Source organism: Diorhabda carinulata, chromosome 11 (genome assembly GCF_026250575.1).
Source record: "Diorhabda carinulata isolate Delta chromosome 11, icDioCari1.1, whole genome shotgun sequence".
Taxonomy (NCBI): Eukaryota; Metazoa; Arthropoda; class Insecta; order Coleoptera; family Chrysomelidae; genus Diorhabda; species Diorhabda carinulata.
In genome coordinates, this window is record NC_079470.1 from 8,711,836 (window position 1) to 8,738,150 (window position 26,315).

At 32.0% G+C, this 26,315-nt stretch overlaps 1 protein-coding gene across 6 annotated transcripts in view; it reads left to right on the top strand.

Moving 5' to 3' along the window:
- Positions 1-26,315, top strand: part of LOC130899651 (chondroitin sulfate N-acetylgalactosaminyltransferase 2) — a 260,579-nt gene that overhangs the window by 123,143 nt on the left and 111,121 nt on the right. For 3 of the 6 annotated variants that reach the window (XM_057809742.1, XM_057809744.1, XM_057809743.1), the window contains one exon: positions 6,808-6,870. In XM_057809742.1, coding sequence (XP_057665725.1) covers positions 6,836-6,870 — 35 coding nt within the window. In that variant the 5' untranslated portion in view covers positions 6,808-6,835. Of the gene's footprint in view, positions 1-6,807; positions 6,871-8,495; positions 8,513-24,222; positions 24,299-26,315 lie in introns of those variants that run through there. The other 3 variants (XM_057809740.1, XM_057809741.1, XM_057809745.1) reach the window with 2 other exon arrangements.

A 26,315-nucleotide genomic window follows, 5' to 3' on the forward strand; every position in this document is an offset into this window, starting at 1 on the left:
ATAAGCTACGTAAACTGGGATATGTCATGAGTATAATACCAACATCAGGCCTCTTAATGTGGAAAATTAATATGTTAAACATAATTAAAATATGATTTACGTTAGGAAAATTCCAATTATCAAAGCGTCTTAGGTTTGAACTAATTGTAGCCCAGCTAATTCATATCATCAGTCGCATTAAACTTTAATTTGTACGAAATTAATATTTATATTGAGGCTTATACCAACGAGTAAACAGGTATAAAGCTAACTAGAAAGATTCACTCGAGTGAGATTAAGTACGATAATATGCCAAAATGCCTTGTAAGTTTCGAATTTGGTGTACTATGGTATGTCGTGCCATAAAGTTGGTTGCCCTCGAAATTTAATTATATTAATAGAAATTTTCCGCTTTGTCTTGTTATTCTACGATGTTGAGAAGTTATTAGTTTACATTCAAAACAGTTGTTCCTAACTATGTTAAGTAGACCAATTATGTGGTTCTTCTGCAGTTATAGTAAATTGCAATTATAATGCGAATCCGGTTTGTTCAGATGATAAGGAAATAATTTAGTTTGTATTATTGCTTCGATAAATATTCTAATAAATGTGGTTATATTACCTATTATTTCAAATGTAGACATTTAAAGTTAGTAATGACTTTTAGAGAAATATAATTTAATGACGAATCTAATTTTACTGAAAATGGGAATATAACATGCACAATTGCCATTACGAAGGAAAAATTCAACATATAAATTCATTTAAACAGATTTTTTATTGATAATTATTCTGTATTCTTCGTGAAGCTTGGAACTTTTGGTCAGATGATAGAGAGAGCTGGTTCTTGAGTGTGATCTAGAAAACTGAATATATTATGAATAAATGAATTTTGATATCAAAGAAGCTTTGCTGGATCCTATATTTGCTAACTACATACTAGTTTCTTTTTAGAGTTCTATCTCCCTTCTCATTGTATTGTCAAAACTATTTTAATCATGCTGCTTAAATATCTAAAATTCATTATAGTATGTTCTGATTCCATTTCATCAGTTTTGATTTAGGGAAAGCCACTTTACTATAAATTTTAGTCCAACGAAGTAAAAATATCATAAAAATGGCGCTAAAAGAAAACAATCTGTATATAATATAATAATAATTCTTGAGGTGGTGCATGTGCCGATGGCATTTGGTTGAAACATAAAATGTACTATACACCTATACAGTTCTCTGAAATATTAGAATCCTACATCTCACACAGACACATCAGAATTAAATAAGAGGAAGTCTACTCTCTTCTAAGGAGAACTAAAGCAAGAGAACCACAGGGGAGTGTTTTGATACGACATCTATATCTCTTGTACCTTAATGATTTGCCTAAATTAAAAAAGGATACTCCAATTAACTTTGCTGACGATACAGCCATATTAGCTGTGGGAAATAGCCATGAAGAAGTAGCAGAAAATATACAGGTATCAATGAATAAAATAGACAAATGTATAAGAAAGTGGATAATTGAAGCAAAAGAATTTATACATATGAACTATACCAATAGAATAAAACAACAGATACATATATACAATTTACAGGAAAATACAACTCTTGATGCTAAGCTATCGTGGAAAGCTCATATTAAAAAGAAATGGCAAAAACTTCCTGTACACAACAAGATTATACTTTGTAAAACATACTCTCATACCAATCTGGTCGTATGGTATTCAACTACGGGGTTGTGCTATTCAAAGTACTCTACAAATCATTCAAAGATTATAGATTATAGTGGAATTTTTCAGTCATGAGCTACGACTCCATCATCATATCAATGTTAAGTGAATCAAGTTCCTTGAACGAAGAAAAAGAAGACTTAAAAGGATTGAACCTTTTGAGTTGGTAAAGTGAGTTTGTAACAAAAAAATAAATGTGTGTCTTGAGATGTATGTTAATTAGTGAACCAAATGTATCAGAACTAAGGTTACCTACCTTAGCTAGTTACATAGTAGTAATTTGAGTTAGCTTTAAATTGCTGATATATTCTAAGATCAAATTGTAATATCAACACAATGTCGGGCAAGGGTAATTGTGACTTATTGACACATACAAATAGAATACTTGTAAAGCAAATCACAAATATTACAAAACTTCCAATATGTTGCTATTAAAAATGAAGAAAAAGCAGTCATTATAATGAATTTCTAATAATTTTTTCCGAATCCAATAAAAGTTTAAGTTTTCTTAACATTGGTTTCTGTTGACACATCACGATGAAACTCAAACAGTTTAATAACGATGAAAATATAGAGTAAAAATATTTACGCGCATAATAAAGTGAAACTGATCATTTCGTTTTCTTTTCCTAATGCTATACTACGATTTATCGGGTGTCAGATGAAATGCAATGTTCTGAATGGATTAAAGTGTTCCACTGAAATTATTCGATTAACTACTTATTTAAAAATCGAATACCCTATTAGAAACATTCCCAACTGCAAATCCTGTACCCATACGTTCTTAATGAGAATTAGTTATCCGGTCTGGTAAATAGGTTAATGGAAATTCTCGACTTACCGGAATATTTCAGCATAAATAATTCGATTTAAGTGACACTACAACTATCAAGATGCAGCTCTATGCTCGCTATACGGTAGCAATGAATATGAAACTAATAGCTGTTTACATACCAACAAGAGGAAATTTACACATTTGTTTGATATTGGAAAAATAACCGCTAATATAATGAAGCAATATATTCAAAGCGAAAATTCCATCCTATTTCCATAAACAAGTTGCGAAGTGAATTGATAATAATATTACATTATGATAATTCATGAAATTTTATGTTAACTTAATATGATAATTGATTGATAATTTTGGGTTTGGGTTTTCAAACAGCAGCTTTACAACGGAAAAAGTTTAAGGCAATATGGATCATATGATTATAATATTTCTCAATTTGTATACATTATTCAATTCTTACTGTGTCATATTCGAACATTATCACTCCTTCTCCACTTTTTTCGTTTATTTATTTATTATTCATATATTATTTTATTCGTTTCTGCTTTCGTATTTTTTCTTGTTTGTTGTTCTACTTCTTCAATCTTCACCTACATTGTATCACTCATTCTTCTCGAATCTTATACGGAGTATTCCGGGACTCATACGATCCTTCGTTTCTGAGTTATAGGCATTTGAAGTTGCGAAATCGGAATTTATATTTAAGTATACTTTCTAAATTATACATTGGAACATTATGAATTTTCAATTGATGATTACGTATGTCCATGTAGTGTCTGACGGAATAAATAATTCTACACTACTATATGAAGGCCGGGGGCGGCTCTTCCCCAACGGTACAATCTAAAGATATCTAAAATGGATATTTCAATCGATTTTTTAACAAAAAGATATTTTTTGTTCAACTCGATAAAATTTGTTTAAAGAGATATGTAGATTTTTAGATTGTTATACGTATCAAGGAAACCGTTCGCCATAAAGAGACATTCTTCAGAAAATTATCATAAATTGTTTAATTATTTATTGAAAATACTTACAAGAGGTATTGAAATACAAACATTTCTAATTGAACTGCATACTGTCTAAAATCGTATACTTAAATAAGAAAAAAATTGAAATTTGGAAAAAGTTAGTTCGTTAGCCTATAACTTATCAAATAAAAACAGAAATAAAACTATAATAAATGTTCGAAGTCTGCACTTTGAACTTCTACATACTTACGGAGTCTACGGAGTATTTTTAAATGTCTACTGATGAAGTTGTTTACATTTTTGGGCAGATGAAAATTCTTATGGTACAATTCAAACAAAAAATCAACATCGATAATTAAAATTTCCCCAAAATTATTTTCTACTTATATTATGTGGTATTCGTCTAAACATTCATAGGTACATGTGGTTCATGTACGATGGAGTCTCACCCACTTCCAAAACGATGTAAAAAATCATCTCAATAAAAGTTTTCCTTATAGTTGGATTGGTCGGGGAGGTGTCCATTTGCATATCTTTAGTTTGTACAGGTTGTTCTTGAAAAAGTTACGGACAGAAGACCCTTGGGCATGAGCCACCCCCGGTCGTTAGATAGTATCATACGACAATCATACGACGTGGAAATACGTAATCATCCATCAAAAATTCATAATTTTCGAATAAATAATGTAGAAAATATACTCAAATATGAATTCTGATTTCGTAGCTCTTTTTACATTAAGTTTTTGCGATATTTGACAAATTCATTCTCACTATGATAATTTATTGTGGAAAATATTCCCTCGCTTTCTAATTGAAAATTTACTTTCATTTTCTTCAGCTTAAGACGTAATATTTTTGTACAAATTTATTTTCTATATTTCAGTAAGTATGTTTAAAACGAGTTAGCACTGGGGATATCGATTTTGCGTAATATAATTCATCAATATTGATTTGAAACCAAGAAACATATTTTCCATATTATTTGTTGCTGAAGGAATCGCCATAAACGAATTACGCAAAGACTTTAAAACATTTTTTAGTGCAAGTATTTAAGATGGAGTCGGAAATTTCCTTAAACTTGCTTTCAACATGGAACAAGCTTGCCAGGATGTTGGTACACGCCCTAATCGGAGCTTTTGCGACTATGGCGACATTCCTAATTGATATTTATGTCGCTTATTTCAAAAGCTAATTCTCCTACAGCAGGCTCTCCGTATTTTGCATATTTTGTGAAGGGAATTACGATGATTGTGAGAATATCTGTTTGTCTTAATTTGCAGTAAATGCATATAAATCGTCGCAAAAAGTACCCAAACGTGAATGCGAAGCGTCTGGCAGTAATAAACTACTCGTAATTCATTAATATAAAGATATTTTCCAATGGTTTCCAATTATAAGCAAATATCTTCCATATAATCAAGGTGGCAATATCTGTTTTCATTTTTACTTTCAATTAGTAGGATTTTCATGCCATATTAATCGGTTACGTTATTTCCCACAACAGTTGATCATAGATCATCTGGTTCTGATTTTTTTCTCACTTTTCTCTAAGTTTCATGTTAATTGATTCAAAAATAATATTTCCCTGATAATTTAATTCCTCATCATACCTATTCATTGCTCAATTTTTTTATTAATTATTGTTTTGTACATGACTTCTTTGTGCAATTGAAATCCTTCAAAAAGAATAGCTTCAATAGAGTACAGCTCGAAATACACAGTAAAACTGACGTTTCCTATTATGATTGTGAATCGTGTTAAGTACAAAGGAAAAAGTCTTTATGGTGGAGTATTATTTTCTCTCTTACATATTAGGACGACGTAATGCTGTAATTTTATCATCAAATAATTCAATCAAAAAGAAACTTGGCACGTCTTGGGATAATTACGAATAAAAATAACAATGAACGTGTTTTTGATCAGAGTTTAGAAAATCCGAAAGTCATCTAGATAAGGACATCTTGTAGAAGAAAAAATTATGAGGAGTCATACAATTCAGCGTTGTATTATAATAGACAATAATATTTCAATACAATATCGGAACTTTTCAAAAATTAATTCATACCTAAAATTAACCTTGATCATCAAGAGAGGAAATGATTGAAGGTTTTATAGAATAACTGATTCAAGTTTCAATTTAAAAATCTTCAACAACCTTTGTTAGAGTGGCAATTTGAGCTATTTGCTATTTGCCTTTGATTTGAACTATTAGATACATCCAATATATGAATATATTGTTGATTATCGCTTTATTGCTTCAAATCTACCTCGCAAGCATTTATTGAGCATCACTTCTTTCGCTTTAGTTTTGTTTATGAAATTTCTTTTCCACTATATATACCTAATTGGGAGTATAATAAACCAGAGCTCTAAGTTAATGTCTGATGTGCAGTTTTAAAACACGAAGTCACTGGTTCGTTTTATATCAACAGTGTTCTCGATGCTTTTCATTTCCTCCGTGAAATTCCAAGGAGTAGGCAGATTGAGGCCTTGGAATAAACCAAGAAAAGGGATTATTCGTAGGCAGATTGAGACAACGGAATCGGGTCACTTTTTACCAATAACCACCCTATTCCCACCCTTCTCTTAATAATGGCTCCAAAGCGGAATTTTCAAAATTCCAACGCAGCTCAATCCGTGAAACCATTCTTGATTTGCGTCAAATCTGTCGTTTTACATTTTAAAATCTTTCCAGCAGATCATCAATTTCTTCAGGATTATTTTCGAAGCAGATTCATTCCATAATTATCTTTCCTCATTCTCCACATTTTACAGATACATACTATGGAGGTATGGCTAGATGACGTTTTTAAAATATTAACAGAAACTATCAATGAATTGGGCTGTTATTGGAACCTTCTTCGCATATCTGTCTCAAATCTTATCCAGGAACAAGACGAGAACTAGGAACATCTTTATTGAATCCGCTTTGTATCAATAATATTTACTTATATGGAATAATTTTCGTATTTTTATTTATTTGAAATGATTAAGAGTTTAGTACTGTTTATTTCGGGCGAAAGTTCAGTTGTATTCAGACTGTAATGTAATCCTATAATTCCTAGCTGGAAACTTTTTCGGGAATTCATAGGCCTTAGTAAGAGTATAGAGAACTGATATTAAGAACAATAGATTCCAAATTGGACGCAACTTTTATAAATAAACATCAGAATCACATTAATTGTGTGAAATAATCTCTAAATTGGATCTACCAAATTGATATAAATTATTGAAATCGATAAAAATCAGATGCAGCTAACACTTACACATGCATTTTTATATATAACAACTAATTTATTATTAGTTTTTTCCATCAAAACTATTATATCTTTTTATTTTTCAGGAGGATTCACTCTGGTTCAAAATCATCTATGACAGATGATCTTATCACAGGAACTCCCAATAGGTGAGTGAAATTTCATTTTCTGAGCTTTGCTTCTTACGTCTTTCTGCTGCATTACCAGACCTATGGTGTACATGTTCAGCTTGCACGTAACATAAGCCGTCAGTAGTTTACGTGTTGAAGAAAACTCGAAGTCGCACAAAATCTGTAATAATATTTTGAAAAAAACGAAAGAGTTCGGAACGTCAATTCTAACCCATTTTTTCAAACTAATTTTCTATCAAAAAAGATCTGGAATCAAGACGAGTTATCGTTTTCTTTAAATATGGTGTGTCAATTTTGTAAGTACAGGAAGTGTTCTCGTGATAATCAAAACAACAATATTCATTCAGTTACATACATTGTGATACTGATAGCCACAAGCGTTAGTTTCAATTGAATGCCTAACATTTTCTCTCTTACGTACACTGTTTCCCTGATAAATGGAACGACTCTTGAGAGTTGAGAAAGACTAATTTCTAACCTAATTTAAGTTCTCGAAAATCAAGGAAATTTTCCGAAAAACTTTTTTTTACTACGTGGAGCGAAGTGGGGTAACTATGAAAAAAAAACGAATTAGGAAAAAATAAACATCTAGGTCTATATATCAATTTTTGAAATCAGTTCCCAGCTATAATTCTCAATACTTACATTTGTTTTATTACTTAGCTAAAACCCCTTATAATTGCGCATTTTTAAATACGTTATTGTCCGAAGGCTGCCTGTACTTAATAACTGGTAAATGATCGATCCGCATGAGTTTTCCCTGTTTTTTATTATTTCACTATCATCCGGAATGTGCTCTTGACGAACTATTCGTTTTGTCCTTTTCTATTTATAAAAATCCATTGTTTTAAGGTCTAGGGATCTAGCTAATGTATCAAAGTCAATTTTCCAAAACATGTTTCACCAAACTGATTATTCAGTAATCTTTTTTGTAGAATGAGCAAGGCAGTAGTTATGTTGGAAGAAATGAGTCTGTAAGATATTTGAATGAAGTTCGTCCAATAAATCCCGGTAGAATCCATTAGTAAGTATGCTAGTTCAATCTTCTTTCAATAAAGAAACCATGGTCGTATGAAATTTTGAATTACTGCCTTTTTGCTTTAATTACATGATGGAGATTGTGTGAGAAAATTGACAGTGAAATCGCCTTACTTCGTCATCTTCTAAAATGTGACAAATGTCGACTTACTACGGATAAATTTTACTTATGTTATCAATCACGCTTCTATTATGAGTGCATCTATTGAATTTAAAGCAGTTCCTGCATCAGTTCTATGATAAGCTTTTTCCAATGGATATTCATGTTGTGTTAGATCGTTATAAGTGAAGTTGAAATTTAGGTTAGGGAGGTTAGTTGGTTGTTAATGCCGTTGAATTTTCATAGAATTTGTTTTTTCAAAATCTAAAATATATGCATAAATCCCACTAAGGTTATTTAAATCAGTTTTCAAATCAGTTTTTTTTCAAAAATAAACGTTTTTTCTAGTTTTTTTCAGTTGTCAAAACTTTGGCAGATTCATAATTCATATTGTGTCCCTCGTGATAGACATGAGTCGCTTATGAATACCTATCAGGATATAATCTGCTATCACTCTTGTGAGAAGTTATCCGACTGATTAGTGACCTTTTCGACTGACCAATATGTCACAATTTAAACAAGGTATTTCATATATTATTTTAGGCAATTATTTATTGATTGGTGTTATATTTTTTACTTTAGTAAAAATATTAACTGATTTTATATATGGTAAAGGTGTAAGAATTAATGGAAAAGAAATGTTCGAAATGACGTTTGAAAATGATGTTATACATTTATACATATTACTTATATTGTATTTGATTGTATTGTAATATAGCTGGAAAAGACTTTTTCACCATTTCCAATCCAGTGTCCTCTAGTTCATGAAATGCTCTTTCCATTTCGTTCTTTGTTCAGGTTATTAAAACTAAATCGTCTGCATATGCAATTTTTTGCTGTTTATGATGATAGATGAGCCCTGTTGATTGTATCTTGCTATCTCGTGAAATTTTTCCCAACACCAGATTTAAAGCTACTGTCGATATCAAATTTCCTTGTTTCAGTACCATTTAAATTCTAAATTTCTCTAATACAATTCCATCACTCGCTACTCTACCGTGTTAGGTATCTAAAGTCATATTAACTAGCTTCACAATTTTGTTGAGATTCCTAGTAGATTGAAGGCAGATTTTTTTCCATCTCCTGTGTCATACGCCTACTTAATATCGATAAATACGATATGAAGGCCCAAACTTCGCTCATAGCTTTTATCCACGATCCACTATCGACCTAAGGGTAGCTATCTGATCTGTTGTTCCTCTTTTCCTATTTTCGTGAAACCTTGATATTATTACACTATCCTCTCTTGGTACTTCATATCCAGAAGTGATATCCGTGTATAATTATCACATCAATATTCCATCTTTCAGCCATTGGTTCATCATTCCAAATATTCCGTATTTTTCTGCATATTCTTTCCCGTGTATCTTTTCTGTGATGGCTCATTTCAACACATTAATATTGTTATGGATAGACATGATATTGTTAGTTGGATTCTAATTATTGAAATAAACATAAAAAGTTGTAGTTGATTCTAAACAATTTATCTCAATAACTTTTTGTTGCATTTGCTACACAAAATGCTTTGTGAAAACTTCCAAATTTTCAATTTTTTCGAAACCAAAATTATTCTTCAATCTAGCAGGGCTGGACTTGAAAAAAATTGTAACCACAACATTTTATCTCTTAGAAGACTCGTTTTATTTATTCGGGGACACAGTTTATATTCACAAATTCGACCTTCTAATAATGATACACATTTTATAATTAGCATATATGCGTAGAATAATCTTGATATTCTGACCTTCTACGACTATTCTGCACCCAAAATAACATTGCAATATCCATTTCACTCCAAGTTTCCAATACGCGTTCATTTAACTTGGGACTTCGCCTCTGTTATTTGCTGTATTTGACAAGCCAAAAGAAAAACCATGGAATACAATAAGAAAAATGTCGCAAGCAGCGTCTGGTTTTCCTTGACGTCTTTATTAAACTTTTTGATCCGGCAATAAAAGAAAACCAATATTTTTCTCTACCTATATTATGTATATATAGAAATATGGGTATATAGTGATGATAAGCAACAAAGAACGGTAACACAATATTGAATATCGTTCCTGCGTCGGTTTTGTGTGATATTCGAAGAATTAGATTCTTAGAAAGATGAGAAATATTTTTCTAGAAAAAGCAAAGCTCTATTATATGGACTAAAAATATCCCCGATAGACTCGATAGTTAGAACTTCTGGTCCATGGGCAGAAAATGAATGAAAATAGACTCTATGTCCGAGGATTGTCCCAAAAGTACCTGGCCCAACAAAGAAAACACAAAAATTTTGGAAAAAAATATAATTATTCTTCAACGTTATCTGCTTTTAGCTCCATACACTTTTCCCAGCGATGTTCAATAATTTAGATTTTCTTTTTATATAAAGAAGTTACGCTCTCAAAATAGTGATTAACTGCCGACATCACCTGTTCTAAATTCTAAATTAATTGTGCAATTTTTTCAAGTCTGGGACAGAAAATAATCAGAGGGGGCTAAATCTAGCAAATAAGATGCATGAGATAGCAATTCAAACTCCAATTCATTAATTTTGGCAATTGCAATAACGGATGTGTGATAACTTTTTCTTCTTAAACAAATGCTGCCTTTTTGCTTGATTTCTTCGCTCAAACGTTGTAATAAGTTGTAATAAGCATAATAATCGTTGATAGTTTTTCCTTTTCTAAGATAGTCAATGAAACTTATTTCACGCTCATTTCAAAAAAACGGCACATGACCTTGCCTGCAGATGGAACGGACTTTGTCTTCTTTGGAGTCGGTTCTCCCTTTACAGTCCATTGTTTTGATTTCTCTTTTGTTTCTGGTGTGAAGTGATGGACCCACGCTTTATACATGGTTATGAAACGGTACAAAAATTCGGATTTATTTCTATGTTTTTATTCCATTGTTAACCCATCTTGCGCAAGCTTGAGCACTCTCAGTCGCCTATCATCCTGTACCACTTTGTGGATTTTCTGCAACATTTCGGGGGTCATCACCTCATTTGGTCAACCAATGCGATGCTGGTCTTCGCATTTCCTACGGCCTCATTTACCCAGTTGATAATGGAAGTGCAGCCTCATCCAGAGTAGAATCTAGTTCAGCTTTTATATTTGTTGGGCTGAAGCCTTTCAAATCAAAGTATTGGATCACATAACGATGACCAATTCTTTCCATGTTTATAAATTCACTGAAAACGTGGCGTCTTCAAACTAGAAAGATATGCTGTATAGATTGTGTATTTTCTAGTACAGTTGTGTTTTTAAGCAACTACCGTTAGTTCTAGGTAAAGCCAGGTAATTCTGGGACCATCCTCGTAGTAGGAATGCATATAATGAACAAGACACAGCGACCAAGACAAAAAGGGGACGACCACGTCGAGAAGAGAAGGTTCTGTAGGGAAGGTTAGAAAATTCAAACAATTGGCATAATGAAAGAGATAAAGTGAAGTTCTTTAAGTCATAACCCATAGAAAAGAATATTGTGATCCGATTGTAATAAAATAAAAATATTTCACTGTAGCATAAATTTATCCAGCAGCGATTAACAATTTTAGTAACAACATGAATATCTTGTACCAAGGCAACACAACGATCCAAATGTATTTCCCTCAACTGATTAATAATGAAATCAGCATCGACTTGCAGAACTCGCTCTTATTTCGTTTTCTCTAGGAAGATTTTCTGTGACCGGCATACATTTTCTAGTCCATAGACATTCGAATAGATTATTTTATTATTCTGAACTGGTTGTATGAAATTGGTAATGATTTAAACGATATTTAAAATGCTGCTATGAAAATAGAGATGTCAAATAATTTATTTCCTTCCCGGTGATTACATTCACTTAAATATAGAGTTAGGTTACTAAATTTGCACATTTCGGACTACTTATACACAAAAAAAACCAGTACGAAATTGATTCTATATGATTTACCAAGGGACTCTATTTTGAAACACTGAAATATAATATACATCACAAGCTATTAACCGTAACATCGTTATCGTAAAATTCTCAAGCGAATGTTTCATCTAATGATATTTGTTTACAAATTTGTCTTGATTCATTGCTTTATCTATTCCAACATTGTTACAACAGAAGTTTTCCACAATTTTAGATAACAATGCAACTTGGTTCATATCGGTTCAGTTAGGTGGTTGCCGAGTTTTTTTGTAGTAAGAAAATTCCATCGAATCGCAGATAGACTAAGGATTATCAGTATAGGATATTCATTTATACCAGGAAACTAACTGATGGAGACTGGAAACTGGGCATCCTAGCGCAATTGATGCAGGGGAAGATCGGTACGCTGCACATTGTACATCGGAACTAAACCATAACAGTCCCAGCTCTCCGAAGTCATATTAGAAAAACGTATGATCCAGTACCATAATTCGGAGACTTTCTGGAACCAATCTGCAGCTTGGGAGATCTTTGATAAGGCTCAGGCTACTTTCTAGAGAGGGCCAATGTAACAAGCAAGACTATCTTTTGTTAGAGAAGTCGTTTTTGATAATATTTTAGAGTGGTATATCCATATATATATATGGATGTATATGGCGCTGAATATATATATATTCAGCGCCTTATTTTTCTGTTAGTACCCTCTAAATTGTCCATCCTTGTTGTATTATCCTTGATAAAGTCGTTGTATATAAACTTTCCTCCACTTTCTATTGTGTAGCGCCTCTCACTTTCCTACTGGACTCTATATATTCCTAATTCATCATTGTGAGCGAAATTTTTGTGAACTATATTGAAAAGTCAAGTAAAATTGTACAAAAAGTAATCAGAACAGCCTTATTAGCTAAATCAACACTCTTCAAGGTCATTAATCGAAAGAATAATAGTAACTCAGAAGGGGGTCAACGAATTTTAACGTTGCATGTATGATGAAAATGATTGAATGATAGTTAAATGAAAAATTATTTGTTTAAACGTTTTATTCGCCGTTTCGTCTAACGATATGTACTACCCAATCCAAGTACCACATCCATAGTTGTATTTATATAATTGTTTTCAACATAGACCAGTTATCGTTTTATCTATCTGCTTTGATGTGAGAGACTATTCAAACTTCTCTATTGCGGCTGATCAAAAGTTTTTCTTGTTTACTTTCTGGTTTAGCTACGCAATTGTCCGTCGATAGTCTTGAATATGGCCTATTGTAAGCCTGTAATAATGGTTTATTAAACACGATTTTTAAGTCTGCTCAGGACTTTTCACAATGCATTTCATCTCCCGTTCCTAATAATGTCGGAACAAAGCAGTTGATTTTAATCTGAAAGTAAACAAAATTTCATTGGTTAATATTTTTCCTATAGATCTCATATTATGAGTGACGTGCAATAAATTCAGTTCAAAGTAGTACCACAAAAATTATTCCAGCGAATGAAGTTATTTATAAGAGGCACGACAATCCTTATAATGGTTTCTGGTAGTGATATTCTGAGATTCAAAATGATGAATTCGAGTGAATCTTCAGTAACATAAAATTCTTTTTCATTACCTAGTCAGGACTAAATCTGCTTAGGATGTTTATTTTTGATAGGTGGTGTAGAAGTATTCAAATGACTTTTATTCTAAAATTATGATGCGTTCTCATTAATCTAAATCCAGAACGTCAATCAATGTCGTTATCATCTCCGAATAATTTCATTTCTGTACAAAATAAACTTTAGGTCATTCACAATGTGCTAGCTTTACAAATTGAGTGAAAAATATTGATGGCATTATTAACTACTAGAATAGGTCGTTTTTACCTAGATTGTTGAGATTAATTCGTCATTCTGTAAAAAGACCTTGTTTGGTGATGACTTCAAAAAATGTATCAGTCTATTTATTGTCAAGATTTTTTGGGTTACACTCACGTTTCTGGACTAAATTTTTGTTTTCGTCCTTTACATTTGAATGTAACTTACCAATAAATGCGAGAGATTATAATGCGTAGCTTGCGAGACAAATATAGATTTTTTAAACGTCCATACGTTTTTTTCTCTATATACTATATACTTCACTTTCAATAGTATCTTATCAAATTAGGCTTCTGGAAAAAATCTATCAGCATGAAAGGAACAAAAACTGGTGCTATGCTGCCTTTCCAAATACTAGACACAATCGTGTACTTAACGTAAAATCACAATTTATACCAGTCAGGCTTCTACCAAATTTCCAAGTTTTTGGTTCAGCAATAGAAGTGAGTCTCATTTTAGAATCTGGAAGAGTCAGACTTTGCGTTAAGTGAAAAGGATTAGATTTTTATCGCTTTAATACCCTTTCAAAAATAAATTTCTTTCTTTCTCGTCATAACAAGCATGTAGACAATCTAGTCTTAGAAACAGACTGCTAACAAATAACAAAATAACTGTGGAAGAATGTATAAATAAAAAAAATTAGGTTGTAAGAAGAATCGAAGCACTTTCGGCACGAACAATGCATCAACAAACCAACAAGATATGCACAGTTACATCCAGCATAGTCACTATAGACTATAAACTCAAGTTTGAGCACGCACACATCTTTATAAAATAAATGTAGTAGAATCAAAATTGTGCGACAGCTGTATCCATAATGTAATAAATATATGGAGCATACAGAAGAAATGTATGAGAATAATAATCGATATTTCAACTCCAATTAACATACTAAGCTTTCTATATTTTCAAAAATTAATAGAGAGTGCAAGTTGATATGATAATATAGTCAGACTGTGTTAAATGGAAAGGATCATATTTTTATTGCTTAAACGCACTTTGGAGAATAAATTTATTTCTTTCTGTTTCATGTTGCGAAACAGTTGCAATGTGGAAATTGACATAGATATAATGAGGATGTTTATGTTTTCCAATTGGAAAGAACCATGCCTTAACTTTAGTTCTAAATGAACAAAAGTATTCTCACCTTTTATTAAGTTGGAGAAAAGATATTTTCATAGATATCTAGCTCGTATGTTGTAAATTTCTCCATAGATGATCAGAATATCGACGTGAGTGAAACGTCAAAGTGTTGGAAAATTTTGCAAATAACTGTATGGCGGAGTTTTGATTTTGATTGTTTGAAAACAAAGACTAATTATAGACTTTTTAGCTGAATGTTATTAAAGAAGCAATAATTTAAAAAAAAAATTAAAATCAAATATTGTAAGTTAGGTATACTTTATATCAAACTATCCAAGTTTCGGAAATAAGAAGCAAGTATGCAATACAATGTTTTCCGATTGGAAAAAACCATGCCATAACTTTAATTTTAGAAGTTTTAGAAGTATTTTATTACCTGTTATTAGGTAGAAGGAATGATATTTATTAGATTTCTAGCACGTCTGTTGTTAGTTTCTACATAGATGATCAGCAAATCGATGTGATTGGAACGGAAAATTTTGCCGTATGGCGTAGTTTTGATTTCGAATGGACAAAAAATAATTATAGACTTTTTAAGAAGAAGTGTATTGAAGAAAAACCTTCGAAATGAAAAGTTCAGTTTGACAGAAAAGAAAGCAAAATATGGTTCTGTATTGTATGTCTAGTGAACTACATTACAAAAATATCTATCCATGTTTTGGAAATAAGAAACACGTATGCAATACATACAAAGTACATTTTTGAAAATAATAAAAAGTATTTCGATGATATAAATCACATTCCTTTGAAAATATTTGTCTTCTTTCGGGAGGTTCCTTGTCTAAGTTTCTGGTCAATTCCTTTCTGGCTTGTAGGTTTCGTGATAATAGATTTTCCATAATATACTAAAGCATAGAATACAGTTGCTATCGCTTAATATCACATTGTACATTGTATGTAGATGATTTTTTATCTATTACATCCACACCACCTTTAGTTTTATTGTAAAAAGTGATTATATGTGGTTTTCACTCTCTGCTTTGGACTTTTGACCACGCAGGCGCCTGTGGCAACAAAGTTTGGAAGTCCGAATTTAATTAAACTCTCTACACGGTTTTTAGAAGCCAAAACACTGGTAGGTAGACTAATTTCATTATTACCGACTGTTTCCACAGGTATCTAGCGACATTCTTCCAGTAATATTTGAATAATTCATACCATATCTTGGTAAAATTAGTATCAAAATAACATCGGTTGGTTTGCGATAATGTTTCCCCGTTTAGTTTTTATGTTATTAGGAAAACATCGCTTGTACCATATAGTTTCATCTTCACCTATGCTGGAATGTTTCTTTTCTTCCATACTACTTACTTCTTTCAAAATTTCAGTTCTATCCAAAAGCCATTGTGATTCTGGGAACATACTTGCTTTCCTATCCAATTGGTGCTCTATCTTCTTTTACCTCGTCCCTCAACTTTTTCAAGTACCCTATAAACAAAAAATTATAAAATATTAAACTGAAGTCAAAACAAATAGCTATTGGCATAAAATGTTTCTAAAAGTTCTCTGTTATATAGTGGTTAAAACATCATGGGACATCCAGTACATACATGGAATTACTGCAAAAAATATATTGATAATATGTTCGTGATGTTAATTTTTATAAAGCTAGTTCCACTTTTGTATTCCGAGTTTTTCATTCATTATTAAAAGTAATGAATGCATTTGATAATGTTAGATTTCCAATAAAATTCGTTGACAAGTTGTCAATGCAGCTTTTATCATGTATACATATTATTTTGTGACTGTTCAATAATAATAAATTCCGCTTAATGCTCCAATAATGGTGATTCCAAACAAATACTGTATTTTGAATTATTTTGAAACAAAGCATTTTAATTTATAAAACCAGAATATTGGAATGTATTGTACCGTTAATGGAAGTGATAAGTTTCTATCAAAATAAATCTATTTATATCTAGAATGTGAATAATTATCAATAACACAAAAATTTCTTATATTCAAAGGCTAAAAGCTAACATAGGGGAAATAGGGGCAGTTCACTCAATTGAGGAATAGAATTTCATTCTTTCGGTATTCCATTTCAATTCATCACAATTTCCTTCAGGTATTTCTTCAAAATATTGATGAAGACATTCTTTCCAAACCAAATTTCTCATATAAAATTCATTCTAGGACAGGGAATTGCTCTTGCCTTTAAGTGTAACGTTATAATGCAGAATATGAATTAAAAGAATTCTTTTAGAGCTTTGCAGTACGCTTAGATTCCTTGACAATTTTTTTTCTTTATATAGTTTTTCCTGCGACTAGTCGCTTTGTGTGACAAATTATCATTCCAAACTTCATCTCTGGATACTTTCACCTTTGGTCGTACTAAAATGACTCTCAGAAACTTTTATGAAGAATTGCTTGTTATCCTAGGAACGATAATTACTTCGTGTTAGATAAAATTGAGGAAGCAGTTAAAAAGACTTTTTGAAAATTATGGCACAATGCTGACAGAGAAAATTTTGTCGATTTGCATGTCGAGGAATTTGGTTTGAAGTTTTTCGAAAAAAAAAACATAAATGTGCTTCATCAAAATATGACATAACAGTTTTTTCATCTCAAAAATATGTACCAGCTATCATTAAAATTATTCGTAGTTGTATTGAAATTTACAAAACAGTACTATAAATTTCACTTAAATTATTTAGATCTTTTTTATCTTGAGAGTTTTATCGTTATTATGAATGTGAGCCATTTCTAAAATTCATTTTTACCTGTATTTGATTCCGTTTCAAGAATTTTTGAATCTTTTTAATATAATTTATGTATTTTTGATATTTCGTGGTTCGTTAATGCAGTTTTTCATCGTATCAATGATCTCACAGTCTATTCTCTAGATACTGAGATATCTGTCCTATGTAGATAGCGTCAGAATCAGTACAAGGTGATGTTGCCTAGCTCAGAGTTTTCTTCCAGGAAGTACCCAGTTCAGAATTCGGTTTAACTAGCATATCTTGACATTCATTGGGCATGAAAGTGCCATTGCAGTGCTATGTTTTCTAGTTTACTGATTTCTTTCTGGCGCATTTACATGCTGTAAGCGATGAACAAAGCTAGATGTACCATCAGGACATATGCTTAATGAAGAAAAGCTATCAAAGGGAAAGGTGTCCAGAAATACAAGTAGATTATTGTTGGAGACGTAATAAAGAATCTCCAGAATTCAAGTAATAACGAAAATCAAAAATATTATTCTACAAAGTGAGTTTTATGTCTGGAATGCCTCAATTATCTCGGCAACGGCTTGTATGATTTTTATAAATTTTGGTGTACAAGGGTCTAGTGCCGACATTATGATGGTATTCACAATGTTATCACATCTTTTTTTTTCCGGAGAAATAATTAACTTTGTTATTTCCAATTGATCACCCTGGTTGTTGGTTATAGAGTTGTCAGATGACGATTTTGATAGACGTGAAGGGTTTGCAGACCTAATGATGGTAAAATTTTACAATTAGAACGATCCAAATTTGTAATGTTATGTTTTGCGGTGTAGCCAAAACTGAATATATGGACTGGAATAATAGGCGACAAACTAATTGGTTTCTTTTTTTAGTTTTAAAAATCGCATGGCTTGTTTTATTGAACTAAATGGACAACATTTTGAGCATCTGCTGTGATCGTCTTCACTTTTTGTTTTCGAAATTTCGTAATTTTTCTACTTCACAAATGTGGATCTACAAATAATCTACAAACATTTTAAGATTTGTCTTCAGTTGTTGTAGTTTTCTCCACCTTAATTGAATGAGTATTCAATCGTAACCATCTAAATGTACAATATTAATGGTAACTTTGGTGGAGATACTGTGAATGTAGCTATAAATCCGAAATTATGTCATTTAGGTATAGAGAAAGAATATCACATAAAAAATAATCAGTATTCCTTAACGATTTCAAAAAACACAAAATATATAGGGTGATATATTTGAAATAACAAAGTTCTAGTTTTTTCTAAAAAAAAAAGATCTAACAATGTAGATACTATCAAAATACCAGCCGTATCACAAGACCCTTGGGCACAAACATTTACAAAAATCGCAAAAGACGTTTCCAAGATAATTGAGACGTTCCACACATAAAACTCACTCTGTATATTAAGCAATCATACCTCAAAATATAGCTTTTTTAAAAATATATGTTTTGATGAAGGAAACCTGATGTGCTGTTTTTTTTTCATTCACACATTATTGTTTGGCGGCCCTGATACATTCAAAATTTGATATGTTTGCGTGGGATACAAAAAGCAAAGATTTTCCTAACTAAAGTATTTTAAATTGAAAAGTAATGAATTCAAATGATCACTTCCACCAATTATTATTGTTTTTCAGATAAGGTGAAATTGAAATACATTAATTTGATGTCTCTCCAAAATATACGGTACTAATGTTATCACGAACCAAACTCCTCATCTTTTTATAAGAAAAGATTGATCGCCAAATATTTGCAACCATTCATTAAGTTTTTTAATTCAAATTCTCACCATATTTGGGAATTTAAGTTATATAAATCTCAACAGTTTTTTCTCGCCTACTCACAATAATAATTATAAGGAATGTAATACATATCAATGCAGAACGTAATAAAAAATTTAATTCGTCTCCTAAAGGCGTATGAAAATGAGACAGAAAAAAATCAAGAGAAATGAAGAAAGAAATTTCAATTCAGATGTGTACAGCCCTCTAGTCACAGAATAAATATAATTTTCGAGAAGTTTCGAATCAAAAGTTTTTTTTCTCCTTGCTTAAGCTGCATTTGAAATTATTCAATTAGTTCTTTATTGTGTCATTAGATATTTCCCAAATAAAAGTTTGAATTGACGACTCGAATGCGAAATATAGCGAACGTAAAGATCAAAGTGAAAATTCTTTGTAATGAAATCTAATTTAATTCAATAGCAGTTAAGATCTTTTTGAATACAAAAAAATTTGTCGTTATTACCAAATGTCGCTAGAGAAAATTTTCTCAACCAGTGCGGTGTCTTTATTAGGGGGCGATGTAACTCTACTAGAAGAGAAATAGATAAAAACTAGTTAACAAAATTAGTTTTTAAAAATACCATTTTATATACGTGAGCTACGCTATAAACGGTAAATAAATGTGGAAATCTTTCTAAAATAGTGACAGGTCATGGAACATACAACGAACACAACACCAACGGCTATAAAGCAAGGGTTTGTTAACAGGTTAAGGTTTTCTCTCGTACTACAGGATTAATGAAAGTAGTTAGCAGGTATACATTACAAAAAGTTTACCTGCAGTTCTTAAGACATTCAATATTGCAGGTTGAAGTTGCATCACTACAAGAAAAAATTGAAACAATTACTGAAACTCCACCTTATACACCTGATCTGTATGATTTCTAGTTATTTTTTAACCTAAAGAAGCATTACTGTGGACAATTTACGAGATAGATGAGCAGTTTAACAATTTTTTAAGAGCATCTCCTAAAACGTCTGAATTCAATTTCATAAGTTCTGTAGCCTTCGGTACAAATGTGCATTGATGTAGATAGTGAAATTAATAATAAATTGAACAGTCCCAAGAAGTCCGATTTCTGTTCATCTTCAATTCTTGTTTTAAAATTAGGATTTCAAAAATAATATACGTAATGTCATCCCAAAGCTTTTAAACTCAATCATAATCCCTCTAGTCTCCTATATTCTTCTTTCCACATTATTCCTTATAGTACCAGTATGTTAATTTTATATTTTTCCTTTGTTTTGGTATGGAATCTATTTTTCCTGTTCAGAGCATCGTTTTTACATTCCATTTTTCCTCATATTTTCTTCCATTTCTGTTTTATCCTTATCATTTTCTTCTCCATTGGTGCGTCTTGGTTTTTTGTTTTGGTCTCATCACCCTTTCAAGTATTACTCCATTATCTCAATTATATTTCGTTTTTGACTTGATTTTGCGCGCTGTATGGTAAATCTATTGCATACGCCCCCTTTCCATGAGCATCGTAAACTAGTAACACTAATTTTCCAGTTCGCAGCGAATATTATCATCAATCAGAAGTTAATTTTCTAATAAATTAATTTAATTGCTTTGACGTACCCGTTTCGCTCATTGTTTGGTGAATAGATAGTGTAGAATGGAGTAGGTGGGTGAATGTATTCTATATTTTATGGAGATGAATTATCATTGTTCTCTATTCTATTTATTCTCTAGTTAGTAAAAATTAACATTTTTAAGAGTTGCAAAAAAACATCAAAGAAGTATTTTACATATATATATATATATATATATATATACAAAATTCCTAAGTAAAAAATTTATTATTGGCAGTAATTAATATTTGCCAAGTTAGTATCTCTTGATAATAATATTATTTTCTAAATCATTCCAAAGTTTGCATGAAACAAACCTAGTTCTGTAATAGGTCTCGACCAAACTTATTGACTAAGATTTCCTCAAAATACTATCAACACGGCTTCGAGACAAATTGAGTTTCGATGAAAACTATTGTTATTGGAAAATACGACTTACCGATTGTTTACAATATAGATTTAGTGGAGTTTGGAAGGAGTGTTTTGTCCCGAGTACAATTATTTTGAAATGTTCCAATTGTGTCTAAACGTAGTTTTAAATCGATACCAAATCTTACAATGTTTGTAGCGAGAGTCACATGAGACAAAAGTGATTTATGTTTGCAAATTATGCACCTACAGGATAATCTTAAAAATTAGTCGGTTTATAAGTTTGTTTATTGGCATGTACTTAGTGGTTTTTATCAGTAATATTTTGTTTTTTTGTATACTGGGTATTACAGTTTTTAATTACAAAACAGTGGGGTGAATTGATACGCCATTTGTATAAACTGACCTAACGTAATTTATTTATACACTTATATTCAACTATTTCCTTATCACTAAACTATTCAATATCACTTACTACTGAACTCTTATTATCTAATTTATTTAAATTGATCGTTCTATTTACTTTTTATGATACTAATAACATCAAATTATTTACTGACTTCGACTGATAGAGACTCGTTTAATATACACTATATCTATACTAGAATCTTAATTTTTCTGGAAATTTTTAATTAGTCGTGAACAAACAAAACTGGGCGTAAAAAATACAAAGAAATAGAGGCCACAAAAAACGTAATATAAATAGACAATCAACATCTATATCAGTGGATGAGTTAGTAAAAATATGACAATACAGAAAGGAGAGGGAAATTGGTGTTCCACTTCCGTCATTTTCTTCTTTCTGTAAAGCAGACAGAAGTATATGACTTCTTTAAAGAGTTTGGTTCCAGAAGTACCTGGCTCAATAAAAAAACACAAGAATTTGAAAAAAATATATTTATTTTTCATCTTCTTTTAACTAGCCATTAACTGTCGACGTCACCTCTTCATTGTTAGAAAATCTTTGACCACTGAACCTTTTTTTTCAAATTTGGTAACAGTAAATAATCCGAGTAGGCTAAATCTGGCGAATATGGTGCATGAGGTAGCAATTCAAACTTATTAATTTTAGCAATTGCAATAATGGATGTGTGAGCTGGTGCATTTTCTTGATAAAACAACACTTTCTTCTCAGTCGAATACGGCCGTTTTCGCTTGATTTCTCGTTGCAATAAGTTGGCATGATACCCGCAATTGATATTTTTTTCCTTTTCCAAGATAGTCAATGGAAAGTTTCCCACGCGCATCCTAAAAAACTGACCTTTCCTGCAGATAAAACTGTATTTTCCTTCTTAGGAGCCGGTTCTCCCTTTTCAGACCATTGTTGGTGTTCTCTTGTTCCGGACGTTTCATCCATGGTTATGAAACGGCGCAAAAATTCGGATTTTTCTGTGGTACGTTGCCAAACACTCGATGAAAACATCTTCACGACACTATTTTTGTTCCATTGTGAGTAAACGCGGCAACGATCTTACGTTCAGCTTCGTCATGTCCAAATTTTCAGTTAATATGCAATGTCTCGCACTTTTTGAAATTCCTACTATGTATGCTAGCTCGTGCACTTCCAGTCGACGATCATACAATACCGTTTTGTGGATTTCCTTCATCATTTCTGGAGTCGTCGTTGACGACTCAGATACTGATCTTCGCAGGTCCTACGGCCTCGTTTGAACTCTGCTACCCAATGGCTCATTATATATATAATACAATAACAGAGGAGCAGTCCCATCCACAGTAGTATCTAGTTGAGCTTTTATATTGGTTGGGCCAACGCCTTTTATATAAAAGTTCTCTACCACATAACGGTGAACAATTATTCCATGTTTACAAATCCACTGAAAATGTTCACTATTGATGGCAGTCAACAAATCCTAAGCAACGTGTTTTCTTCAGACTTGAAGCGTATGCAGTATACTTTCTAATACAGAGGTATTTTTCAAGCAACTAGTGCCATCTCTGGATCCAACAATCCATTCATTTGTTGCATTATCTGTTTCTTCTTCGTTTTTCCTCCAATTGTTGATTTTTTGGATGGAGCTTCCACGTACCTCTGTTCTTTCATAACTTGTTCTACACTAGAGTTAATGTTAATTCCATATTTTTCCTTGTAGTAGATTATAGTTTCCATCTTTTTTTTAATGGCGTAGGAACCAATTGAAGTATTGTGAATTTTCTTTGCTGCAGCTATGATTTTTTGTTTTAACTCCACTAATCTATTAATCCTTACATTATTTTATTTTACAAATCTTTTTCTTCACGTAATTCCTCATATATCCAAATTTTTCGCTTCTCACCATTCCTCTAACGAATTGTAATTGAAGGTTAACGTCTTATTTCTGTTCATTGTTCCAGTCGGTACTATCAGACTTCTCTTGAAGATATGGTGTATTCCAATTCTCCAACATAAACGTAATGGCTCTTCTTCTACGATTCAAATAAAACTACGAGAACAAATTCCGATTTATTCCAAAATATAAAACGCTATAGTAAACCTTTTTTAGTTTATACTGATGGTAGACTTAACCTTTGTATCTCGATCGAGCAAAGACAAAGAGAAATATTTCAGTAATTCATATTTAGTAATCTTGAAAGTCCTCCAAATAAATCGTGTTGATGAATGATATCCTTATTAACCGCCGTAGCCAGAATGAAGTCATTATTGTGATATCAACAACTTATAGAAAATTAATGTCCATAAGGCTCCTGTTCAAGTAAATTATCTTAATCCACGAGATTAATAATCATGGCGTCGTTTCCGACAACTGGGGAAATTAATCCTTGATTGAGGACCTAATCCTGTCCCTCAAGTGGCAAGGTCGACAAGGAGGAGGACCTTCCGACTAATGTAATTACCTAGCTATATTGAATAGCCCCAAGCAACTCCGCATTCTGCTACTGAATTGAAGAGTTTTGTGGTAGATCGTATATAATTCAAGAAGTAAGTTGACCATATTAATGGAAATAAGAAGCATGCTAGTCCTTCATCTGTTTATATTGTAAGTACCAAAGGGTGAATTAGAATTTTAGATGTTCAGTCAATACGACAATGAGATAAAAATTAACTATTAAGAAATTGTTTATTCTGAGAATGTTGATCAAGTTATCAGAACTAACTTTAAAACCCGAAAAATTCCAGGAGTCCCACGTATATACGTAGAGAGGATAAAATTATAGTGCCACACAATTTCTAAATAATGACAGCAAGAAACAAGCATCACTAAGGGCATTTTTTGCATAAATAAATTTTTATATCTTTTTAAGGACAGATTACTATTCTTTTGAAACTGACATTAACCATAAAGTATTTTCAAGCCTTTTCAATGATTTTGATGAATTTCTTTTCAAAAATATCAGAAGTACAGTGATATAAATTCAGAACCTGATTTTATTGATTGGGCAATGGGACTAAAGGCCACTTGACATTATGCAATACAACGTGCAATGCAATATTTCTTGATCAAAAGCATGCGCAGATGGAGTTAAGCTGATTGTTTCATGCTAGCAAATTTTCATTTTTAAACCGCACACAAATATTAAATAGAATGCAATACTTATCTATGCAATATATTGGTCTCGCAATAAATTGCATGCAATTTCTAGCACGTTGTCCTTCAATATGTCAAGCGGTCTCAAAGGAAATTGTTTCACGCATCTTATTCATAATAATGAAAAAACTATAAATGATGTACTTAAAAGCGGTGGTAATAAATTGAATGTAAACATTTAAAATGCTGCTACAGCGGTCCAAAGTTGACCGGGTTCGTCAATGCTCATGACAACCCAGTCAAAACCACATATTTACCTTACTTCCATGTTTTTTTTATTGTGAACCTATTTTCGAGAATTTTTTTCCAATACTCACAATTTTACTTTTTTCCCCGCCACCTATGAGTTTGTAGGCGCGTTTTTTACGTGGTATAACCAGTAAGCCTATTCCACAGACAACTCGCTGATGAGGTAATCTTTGACATAATTATGTTATCAATATTCTATTCTACTCTTCTTCGATGGTCCAGACTGTGGCTCAGAATCTAATTCAACGTCGAATATAAAAGTTTGGGGAATGACAGGAGTTGGTATCATCGTTGGCAATTTTTGTCCGAATCCATTTTCTTTCATTAGAGACACACTGTGGAGTATCTGAGGACTGCTTTCCTGCAATCGCACAATTTCCTTTACATCTGCAGAAAATTAATTTCATAAGATCGGGGGGTGCTGGAGGCCTCGAAGTTTCTATGCTTTTTCCAGCTCCAATATACAGGATTATAGTATTTTCTAAGCCATGATTGTACCTTGGATACTGTGAAAATGGGCTGCATCTTGTGTTGGTGGAAACGATGATAAACTGAATGAATTTCTTAATACTTTATTGGAGAATCGTTTTTATCTCATAATATCATATAGAGAATCGTCTTTGCTGACACCGTATAAAGCAACGAAAAAACGTTGGCCAATAAAACTAAGCAAAGGTGGATCTACTTTCTCATTCAAGAATAGCTCTGTACCACCAGCTAACTCAGAATTTTTACGAATTTTAGTTTTCCTTTTTAACGGACGCTAAAGTTATATCTTGAAAAAGCATAGAGAAACAGTAAATTTTCCGCTATGAAATCTCCATACACAAACACTGGAGAGATGTACAACCTTTTGAAGGTTTTGAAAACAAAATATTTCACTTTTTCCTCTCTGATGTCGCGAACAACACAAGGAAGTCGTGCAGTAAGTGCAGTAAATGACTGCATCTGCATCTGATATAGCCTGGTCAACACAAAAACCTATGTCAGAGTATTTTTCAATAGGTCTATGAAATTAGAGTTGTTTTTCCATTACTAAGAGATTTTTTTTGCGATATTGTTGGTACAGTACTTTTGTCACATTCAGTTTCTGTAGATTGCTGCTTCTTCGTGCGACGCAATCATTCACACGACTTTGTTTCTGCCATATCAGGATTTTCGGAGTAGCTATTAAATATAATACTTGCAGATAGTTCATAGACTCCTTGTACATAACGAA